General features: G+C 42.4%; 1 protein-coding gene across 1 annotated transcript in view; it reads right to left on the bottom strand.

Moving 5' to 3' along the window:
• Positions 1 to 225: 225 nt before the first annotated feature.
• Positions 226 to 10,934, bottom strand: part of SRD5A2 (steroid 5 alpha-reductase 2) — a gene marked incomplete at its 5' end in the record, with an annotated part of 42,999 nt that continues 32,290 nt past the window's right edge. Inside the window, 4 exons of the mRNA XM_019548607.1 lie at positions 226 to 1,249; positions 2,382 to 2,532; positions 3,775 to 3,876; positions 9,620 to 9,783. Coding sequence (XP_019404152.1) covers positions 1,183 to 1,249; positions 2,382 to 2,532; positions 3,775 to 3,876; positions 9,620 to 9,783 — 484 coding nt within the window. The remainder of the gene's footprint in view (positions 1,250 to 2,381; positions 2,533 to 3,774; positions 3,877 to 9,619; positions 9,784 to 10,934) is intronic.

The raw sequence follows: 10,934 nt of genomic DNA, 5'->3' as shown, positions 1-10,934 counted from the left end.
ACAAGGACTTTCTCTCCTTGTATGCTTGGATGATGCTTCCTACTACAAGTCTCATTCACAGCTGGCCTCTATGTCTGACTGTGATGACTAATAACGTTAACAAAACAATTGAAGACTAGAATGGAAAAGGAAGTCAGTGAAAACAGGAAATTGTATGTAACAAGGAAATTGTATGTAACATAACCAAGATTGTTTTTTATAAATAATTACAGACTGGCACAGCTCTAGGCTTTTGGGTTTTTTTACATAATCTTTATTGTTCTAAATAAAACTACATATAATCAAAGGCCTGTAATTATTTAATATTTCAGAGGCCTGTAATATATTTAATATACAGAGCATGTATATTTTCTTTACTGTCTACTGAGCATGATTATTAGCAGGATTCCATGCTCTAATGAGTAACTGACACCATCAGCATAATTTGGGAATTGTGTTCCTACTGAAATTGGTGAAACTATCAGAAAAAATTAATCCTAACTCTTTGCAATTAGGAAGCGAGGCATTGTGTGCCTCTGGGAAAAGTCAGCAATCCTGTGTCACGGCAGAAAATGGAGAGTATCTGATAATATTCTCCCAAAGCAAAATGAAGTTCCACTATCAGACAGCATTTCTACAACTTGAAGAGGTCTTATTTTATACTTATTTTTTCTTGCATAAGCATCCCAGGTCTCTGTAAAAACAATGTTGAAGGTTGCTTCAGTGAATAATTTCTATATATCTGAAAAGCATCTGGTTTCAGAAAAAAAAAATCATGAGGTAGCTGCACCTGCTTTAAAAAACTGCAATAGAATGAGTTATGCTAGTGAAAGATTGTCAGGCAGGAAGAATGGTATTATTTACAGAAGTGACACAGATTTTATACCCAATGCTTTCCCAGTAATTACATCAGTTTTATTTCAGTGCAACTCTGCTGATGTCAACTGAGTTGCATTAGTTGTACAGGAGTAAAATCCACTGATGATCAGGCCCATTGCCTAGCAGGGCTCTAGCTTCCTTAGGGTCTCCAATGATCTGTGATACCTATTGGAGTTAAAAACAGGAACTGTAGTTCTGAATTACATTATTTGTCCTTAAATTCTACATTTTCAATTTAGCCAAGGTATTTGCAGTTAACAGTTGTTTTAAAATTAGGCAGGATAAAAAAAAATCCTTAAAAACTGAAGTCAGAATTTTCAGCCTTTAAAAAATAAAAGGAATCAGGGCTTTTCTGGATTTTGGATAGTCCGTAAATGTCCTGAGATAGAACCTGAAAAAATAAGTGAAGAATCAATAAAATTGATTTTATACCAGAAAATTGCACATATACCTTCAATAATAAAATTCATCCAAGTGGCCTTACTTCGTAACCATTTTCAGTAACTTGGCAAGAAAATTACATAAAAATACATGTGCAGTGTACAAACTTATTTTTATGTTAAATGTGTTACTTAAAGCCAAAGAAGGTATTAATGGAATTCACATTTAAAGACCCTATTCAGTTATTGCTCAGAGCGCAGTTAATCTAGATACATCTTATTCCCATATCCCTGGCTCCAGCAGCACACAGGTACTTTAACATGGGTGCAATGGTAATATAACTTAAACTTTTTTGCATCCCTTTTCTTCACTGTCAGTCACATAAGGGGGTTTGAAATGAATGACAACCAGGCCCCTTGACTTTACTGGACTTACAGTTTAATGCTGTCCTGATTTTAGCCCTTTGTCGTACAGTTTGGGCCCCCAAAAAATCAAGGCATCCAAAATCACTAGTAACTTTAGCAAAAGTAAGTCCTAAATTCCATTTCAAGAGAACCTATACCTACACTGCGATAATTAAGAAATGGGTATAATTTTTCAGAACACCCACAACTCCCATAGATTCCTATAGTGCTGCAGGCACTCAGCATCTCTCAGGATCAAACTGTGGAGCCTATAATAATTAGAAGAAAGTCAACTTCTGTCTTTTACAATCAAGCTCAAGAAAAAGAGAGTGATGGAATCTACTGAAAACTACACTGCTAAACACTATCACATCATGCTTTTTCCTGGTGTCTCCAGAGTAAGGGCCTGGACACACACCGCACAAAGGTTGGGGTATTTTTGTTTGGTTTTGAAGAGTTTTGTTCACCAACAATACGTACAATGATACAACTTATACTGTTGTAGTTTTACACTGGTATAGAGGCAGGTTACACTGGTGCAGAGGCATGTCATACTGGTGTTAATGTTCAGTGTGTCCAGACCTTTAGTGTTATTTATATCAAATAATGAGATATTGTTTTTTGTTTCAGTATTATGGATTTCAATTTTATTTTGAATTCCACCCCTGCCCACGTTGTTATGCAAGTGCACTCCAAGAAAAAGTGTATGCAAGCACAAAGCAATCTTGGTCTCGATACCTGTGATGGTGAATAGCACGTGGCCCGATGAAGCAGAGTGTAAAAAATGCAAATGCAAAGGCTGGTAAGGACCAGGTTGCTATGGCATAGCCAAACCACTCCATTATCTCCCCAAAGTAATTAGCTCCAGAAACATATGTGAACAGTCCCCCTGCATTCAAAAAAAAGTCACAAGTGCATATGAAAGGAACAATAACCCTTATTTTAAGTCATCAACAAAACATTGCAGGGTACAGAACATTACAAGGTCACACTTTTCAATGCCAGAAACCTTAATTTTCTTCCTATTGTACCAAGGCACATTAAGGAATAACTACAGTGAAGCCCACAGAGGCTACATTGCACTAGCAGGAGTGCTGCCAGCAGATTGAGGGAAGTGATTCTTCTCCTCTACTCAGCATTGGTGAGTCTACATCTGGAGTACTGTGTCTAGTTTTGGGCCCCCCACAGTAGAAAGGCTGTAAACAAATTGGAGAAAATCCTGTGGAGGGCAACAAAAATAGTTAGAGGGCTAGGGTATACAACTTCTGAGGAGAGGCTGAGGGAACTGGGTTTATTTAATCTGGAGAAGAGAAGACTGAAGGCGGATTTAATAGCAGCCTTCAACTACCTGCAGGGTGGTCCTTACGTGAAAGGTTGGAGCTACTGTTGTCATGGTGGCAGATGACAGAACAGGGAGCAATGGTCTCAGGTTACACCATGGGAAGTTTAAGATAGATATTAGGAACAACTTTTTCACCGGGAGGGTAGTAAAGCACCAGAGAGATTGTAGGATCTCCATCCTTGGAGGTTTTTAAGACTCGGCTAGACAAAGCCTTGAGTGGGATGATATAGTTGGAGGTGGTCCTTATTTGAGCAGGGGGGTGGACTAGATGATCTCCTGAGGTCCCTTCTAGCCCTCATTTTCTATGGTTCTATGATTCTACATCAGAGCAAAACTAGCATCAATCAGAGTAGAATCATTCTTAATTCACCACAGTAGCCCGTAAAAGGCCTAGAAAGTGGAGATCAGGAATTTGTACTGGTCAAAACAGATGTACACAAAAAAATGTTTGGATTCGGTGGGAGGCTCAACTCTCACTCCCTATGCCTGAGATCAGATCCCTCACCAGTCTCAACTGTGCAATGTTGCCATGGAAAGTCTTCAGAGTTTACAGTGAGGGAAGGGACTGATTGAACTCTCTCCCACTTATTTGCAAAATTTGGGTAAAGTGCATGTAGTTATTGTGGCTTTTCAATTAATCTGCCGCAGAGGGGAGCACCTATATAGGTGGAACTGGCATTGGTCTTTTGTATCCTAGCCTCTTGTTTTGATGTGTTTTCTACTTGAAGCAGATCACACTATTTATCACTGTTAAATTTCATGGTGGGGGGAGGGGCATATTAACTATACCCTGTGGTATTCTGTAAGTGGTCTCTCCAGGCTTCCTTAGCTGGCGCAGCAGTAGATCACTGTGAATATTGATTCCCATTCCCAACGAAAACAACAACATACCTACAAAACAAAATTGGGAAATTGATTAATGATGTGTCTCCTGATCTAATTATATCTACTCCAGTGAGAAAGCCACCAGTTGACTGATTTCCCTACCCAAATAAGTATAAATGGTGACAAAACAGCACTAGTTTGTACCAGTTGTGAGATCACTGTGTTACCAACACAGTCACTAGTACAAGTTATAGTCTCTGGGGGTAGAAGTAATCTGAAAAGGGTTGAATGCCCAGTGGCCATGAATGGATCAAAAGGGACTGTGCTAAACACACAGACAAAAATACAACTATCCTTTTGGTTGGTAAACAGCATTACTCTTTCCCCCAGTGATATTGCTACATTTTGCATTTAATAGCCATTGGATAAAACAGGTAGACAGCAGCAAGAAGAACTGCTGTCCCACATATACAGGAGACAAAACCCAGGGGCCCTGTCTTCTAGAACCATGCCCACATGACTAAGGCCCACTCCCTCTGGCTGTCTCTCCTCCTGGTCCTATGTACCTTCCTTTCTTGGCTGCCCAATGGGTCAGCTTTAATAGGAAGGATGAAAGGGGTGCTTAGGGATACCTAGCCTGTGGCCTGGTACCGAGGCTATTCTGCCAAGAAATGGAAGATGTAGGTTTAAACCACTTCTTCTCCCTCCCCAGGTGAAGCAGGGACTAGAACCTGGGTCTTTTATTCCATTGCTAAGTGACCTAACCACTAAGCTAGAGAAGGGAAAAGGTCCAGGTCTTTTCCCTATGCTTTGTGACTTTCTTGGGAAACAAGGTTAAACGCTACTTAGTTACCAAGCTAAATTAGTTATGTAAGTGATACTTGTCTGGCTAAGGTTGGATTTAGGCCATGATATAGACCCCAGTCTTTTTCCCTCAGTCTGACATGCCCCTCTGCACTGCAGCCTGGCATGTATGTTCAGAGTATCTGAACAGATTTGTTCAGTTAACTGCACTAGGTTTGGGAAAACTTGAATCAAGGTGCTCCAAGCTTCCCCTTCTAGCTGCAGATTTCCAGACATGCCTCTGTGTTGTCTGAATCCAGAACATGGCTCACTGATTTCACGCTGAGTTCAGAGAGTAATGTACTTGTTGGATCCAACTCCTCTCACATCACAGTAAATTGAGACAAACTCCAAGAAGTCAGTGGAGTTACACCAGTGAAAAACTAGGGCAAGTGAAAATAGAACCTGGCCTACGCTTCTACTCAAAACTTCTGGCAGCCACCTCTTACATCCTTCTGCAGTTTTATGCTCGCTGTCCTAAATCATGCAGCCACATCTCCCTCTGCTGTCTGATCCCTGCAACTGTACAGCACACTGTTACCATGAAAAAATCTCTCAACTCAGCTGACAGCAGTTGGTGCTCCTGATTATCCAGGGCTTGGGTTTTCTCCTTGCTGATTCCCATACACTCTGAACATTACATTCACATAAAACCCGTGAAAGGTACTAAGGGCACATCCAGACAAGCACCGATATTCGGTTCTTCAGGGACAAATAGCAGCAGTGCACCTTGCAGCATGGAGAGTGCTGGACTGTGCAGTATGTGGCACTGCAGAAATGTTCGCACCACATACCACATGGCCGGGCTCATCTGGATGCACCCCAAGAGTTTTTTAGACCTCGGGAAACAGCTTCCTGCAAACAGTGATGTTACATGACATTAGAAGAATGTTTTGCTGGAGCTGCCATTGTACTATCCCACCATAACTAAGTAACATTATCTCACAAAGCTAAGCTGAGGACAAATTTTCACTGAGCCATGGGTAAAAATAGCTAAAAACTGGGAGCAGAAAGACTATTTAGTGCTACTCAGAAGAACACTTCACAATACCTATACAATATTGATTCCAATGATAAGCTACAAATCACACTGGTAATAGTGAGGAGAAAAGTGGTAAAACCTTCCCAATGTCAGCTACTTTCAAAACAGCTAATAAAGCATGTATCTTCTCTTTCTGCCTCTTCACCCTATGTGTAAAATGGCACTTGTGATATTGATCTCTGTAGCACAGTGTAGGGATGCTTGAGATAGCTGTAAACAGCTTGAAAATGGAGATCCACATTCTACTGGCCTATTGATTTAGTTATACTATTGATGATTTTAGAACTAAGTGTCTTAACTTTGAATTCCAGGACTCCTGACAGTTTTACTTAATGTCATGGGATATAATAATTTGTTTTGTATTTTGGGCCTGGTTTTGATCTCAAATCCCTGTAAATCAGAAGTACATCCAATGATTACCCCCTTCTGTGTGCTACTGCTCACGTACTGCACCATTGCCCTGGTTTTGTCTGTGTCTCAAAACCATGCATGGTTGAGGCAGTGAAAAAGGTGGTGGACCAGGAATCAGGAGATCTGTTCTATTCTTGGTATAAGCTCCATGCCCTGGCCTAAACTGCAGCAGTTAAAGTCCAGAGAGATTAAATGAGCACTTGTCAGGTGGAGGCAATGTGCACAAAGTCTCTGTGCAGAGAACAAAACTAGGAAAATCTACTGACATTGCCAAGAAACATCCACAACAAAGGTTTGTAAATTACTGATATTGGTCACCAGATTTCTTAAAGCCCTCAGGCTTTTGGAAGGCTGGATACAGGATTAGCTGGGTACACTGCCATACTTCTGTTCCATTTTACGAGTTACCTGCAAATGACCCTAAAAAGCACCTTACAGATTGTACTCCTTGCATAGGGCATTGCATGGGGTTGTGCAGGACTGGGCAGCTGCTAACTGAGGTGGAAGGGTGACTGCTTAAGGAGGTGGGCAGGCAAGTGCTGGAAGATCTGTGGATTGTACAGACAGCTGGATGCTGCAGTGCCAGGGTGTTGGGGAGATGGATGAATATGTGTTGCAAAGTATCTGCAGTTAATGGATAGGTGCTGGAGAGAATTAATGACGGGTGTCTGAGCACTACTGAGTGGGAATCAAGGATGGTGAGAAAGGGGCTGTTAGCTGGAGGGTTTTTTTGCAGGGGAGCGGGGAAAGAAGCCAACTCTCCATGGGGATGGGTAGCTGGAGGCCAGAGAGGGCTATCTTTGTGTTTGTCTGTGGGAATCTGGGAGGGTGCCTGTACATATGCAGGTCAGAGCAGTACGTTGGAGAAGACTTGATTGAGTCTGATGGAGCATGCTAATTACTGTGCTCTAGCCTCCTTCACATCTCATATATCACCATCCTCACACTTCAAAATGGTGGTGGGCAGGGTTTTTGGTTTGTAGATGTGATATCACATCTACACAAAGAACCTTGCCTGCCAGTGATGGTGGAGGCACTTTAACTAAAGCTTGTTGAACGAGCTTTAGTTAAAGCACCCCTCCCACCATTTTGAAGTGTAGGAACGCTGTTACATGAGATGCTGTGAGTGCTTTAATTAGAGTGGGGAAGGGGTGCTTTACTCTTGGAGCCACTCTAATTAAAGCACCCCCTAGGGCACGTGTAAAAATGCCCAGGGAGCTTAAAACCACACTGTGTCCCCTATTACCTCTTGCTTCTGCTCTCCAACTGTGATCTAGAAGGGGCTACAGTGAGGAGGTCACCCGAGTGGTGGGAATGCATGTGCCAAATGTTTCTCTGGTAGCTACCAGCCACAATTACTGTCATTTCTGCAGTGCCACTGAATGTGTGACATCTCAGGTGGGCTGTGGGAAAGCAGTCAGGGCTGCAAGTGCATACACTAAGGAGAGCCAGTCATTTATAAACCCAGTACTGAGAACAGTAAGCAAGAAGGATCATTTGACCAGACCTCCATCCAACTGACAAGCTAGAGTGATTTGATTTTTGAGAGACTCTGCACCTTTGTTCCATTTCAAAGAATGCAAATGACATAAGCAACATTTTATGCCATGCTACAGACTGAGAAAATCATGTCTGAAGATGAGCAGAGGGGAGGAAAAAAAGACCATGTAAAGTGTGAATGACTGAATGTGGCAACTTTAATAGCTGCAGAAAGCTACTGGAAAAAACAGTGTTGGACCTACCACCTGAAAACTTTTGCTTAAAAGTAACTTAATATTTCAAACACTGTGTGCTTTCTTTTCCTTTGCTTACATTAAGTATAAATATTGATTTATCAGGCAAAGCATGCAGTTATTTGTTTCCTTGAAGAATACTGGAAGCTGCTACCAATATTGGAATTCAGATATTTTTAACCTCTGTGCTGCTTTCTGGAGAGACTGCACTCTGGTCTGTGATTCATCAAAGACCTAAGCTGAGCTAAATGAAGATGGAGTACAAGAGTGTTTGCACCAACTTGTCCAAAGTTAGGTCTGCTGCTGTTCTAGGGTGTCACCTTGGGCAGATCTCCATCTCCCTGTTACCCTTCCCTGTCTCGTCTATTTAGAACGCAAACAGGGTTGTCTATTTCTTACTAGGTTTGTTCAGCATCTAGCACAATGGGCCCCTGATTTCAGTTAGGCCACGAGAGGTTTCCACAGAATTCAAATCTACAGCATGCTGCAAAAGAAATATCAGTGTGTCCTGGTTATAAGACATTCAGTATTTGGCAACCCCACAAGATGGCTCTCCTCTCACCTCTCCGGTAACCATTGCTTCTAGTCACATTTAAAAACCCTCCCCTGAGAAGAGCACCAAATGAGTAACGTCAGCTGACATCTCCTACTCTGATTGGGGTATAGGGTGTAGCTGTGCTTGGTCCAAGGACAAAGGCAGACAAGGCTCTTTGGGTAAATATGTTATCTTTTATTAGTCCAACTAAATTTGAGTTGGTCTAATAAAAGATATATTTACCCAAAGAACCGTGTCTACTTTGTGATTTACACTTAGTGAATTTACAAGGCCAAATCCAGCATGGCTATTATGATACTGAACTCATTGTACCCACTTATGCCACAGCAAAATTTGTTTTCTGTATTTGCATGTGGTCCAGGTGAGGTGGACAAAAGAAAAGATTTGAGGAGACCTAGAAAGCCAATTTAAAAACAAGCAATATTAACACCAATTCTTGGGAGACTCAAGAACTGAACCATCCCCAGTAATGCTGTGATGTACAAGGCATTGCTCATTTTGAGCAAACTTGCTTCCCTATGGCAGCAGATAGGCAAGAGAGACAAAAGGAAAGATCTGTGACCTGATATCATCAGGATCTACTCCTTCCTCCTGAAACTATTTGCCACACCTGCAGTCAAACATGTAGGTCTCAGATTGGTCTCCTCAGTTATTTATGGACTCACTGTTGACCTCCCTATTTAATGGAAGACTGTCATACTCATATCGAGGGACTGCCCATGATGGTCCCAAGTGAGGAAGCTGGCTTTAGAGACCTTGTTTATACTGCAGTTACCCTGATTTCATCCATTAGTGGCTAGTGTCCACGTAGCTGCATCAGTGCAAATCCTCACATGGAAAAGAAAAGCTATACTGTTGGCATCAGCATAGCTGCGTTGCTGAATGGACATGTGATGCTGGAACTGGGGCAAAACCCCAGCTCAGGTAAATCTTGGAAAGCTCACTTCCTCTGCTCAGCCATTAAGATGGGAATGCGCCAATATGGTGCCAAAAAAAGCTGTAAAACAAGACTAATGATATGAATCTGTCACGAACAGATTGTAGCTTGTACTTTCAAAGCTTCCACAGAATTCTTTTCATCTTTGTACCTGGAGCAGGCAGGGTTTATGCTGATTCCCATCACTGTTGATTTGACCCAAGCATTCAGTGAAACTTACAACAGAATTCAAAATGCTTACAAGGTGCTTGGAAAGTAGATACTGGAATTTATGTATCTGTAATTACCTGAGGTAAACCTGATGTTAGAGCACCAGTCAGTGGGATATTCAGCACAATAAATCAGGTAGTACCCTTGAAGGAAGCCGTTGTAGAGACAGAATAACATGCCAAAGTACACTATGTGCAGTGGGAAAGGTCTGCCTCTGGTGAGGAAGGGATAAATGAATGTCCTGAGGTAGATAAGAAAATAAGTCAAATCAGAAATCAGCATGTTAAGGCATTACACATAACACTGTATTTGCAGTAACAGCTAATTAAAAAATAAGTAAGATGAACTTAGCCAGGCAATACAAATAATATGTAGCATCACAGGAACATATAGTCTTTTAGAATGAAACATGGGCAAAGCAGAGGGCCGAGAGCTAGAAACCCCCCATGAAGACTACTTCTGGCCCTGAAAAAAAAAGAAGTATCAGTTGGCCTCCTTGGCTTAATTTTTCCCTCTTTGTAGAGTGAGGGGCTTTTGTCACTGTACAATGGTTTGAAAAAAAAGCTAGACTGTGTCTTGGCATAATGGTGCTTAGACCTGAGCAAGGGGTGATGTGAAGACATAGCCCTACTAGGAAGATCAAGAGATACTCAGCTAAGGCACAAAGTCACCCAGGTTCTACTGTTGGATTTAGGCACAGTTTTTCCACACATTGACAATCTGTCTCTAAGTGTGCAAAAGAAGTTACATTTGTCACACGATCAGCCCCTTGAAAGTGCTCTACAGCTGTGCCCTTACAGAACAGCATGGCTGCAGAGCGCTTTAAAAGTGCCTGATTGTGTGACAATCTGAACCCTCATTACATGAGGGTTCAAATGAAGGCTCTCCAAAGCAGAATGTCTTCATTAACATCTGTCGGCGCATGCTGGGAGCAGTGCTGTCTTCAGAATGGGAAGGGAAGAAGGGAGGCGAGGGAGTTCCATCTGAAGCCTGCCCCGCCTGCACTGGAGGGCAGGACGGGTGGTTTGAACCTCGGGAAGGGTCTAATCCACCCACCTCACCCTTCCGCACAGGCTGGGCAAACCCCAGATGGAGCTCCTTCCCCTCTCTCTTTTCCCCCTCACATCCTGAAGACAGCACTGGAGCTGGGAGGGGGAGGAGTGGGGCTGGGGGAGAGAGGCTGCAGACACGTAGCCACTCCAGTCTGGAGCTCGATCCCACAACTCCCCAGACCCAACAGTGAACATCTGTTGGGTCAAAGGGAATGATGTAACTCACAACGCTTCCTGTGAAGCACCATGAGTTACAGCATGGAGCTGCACACCTGTCAGCACCCTAAGTGTTTCATCCCTTGGTGACACCAGAAAACTTGCAGAGCCAGAGAGAATGTTG

This window comes from Crocodylus porosus, unplaced genomic scaffold (genome assembly GCF_001723895.1).
Source record: "Crocodylus porosus isolate Cpor-Errol unplaced genomic scaffold, CroPor_comp1, whole genome shotgun sequence".
NCBI lineage: Eukaryota > Metazoa > Chordata > Crocodylia > Crocodylidae > Crocodylus > Crocodylus porosus.
Note: the sequence above shows the minus strand (reverse complement) of the source record. Positions and strands in the feature narration are given on the sequence as shown.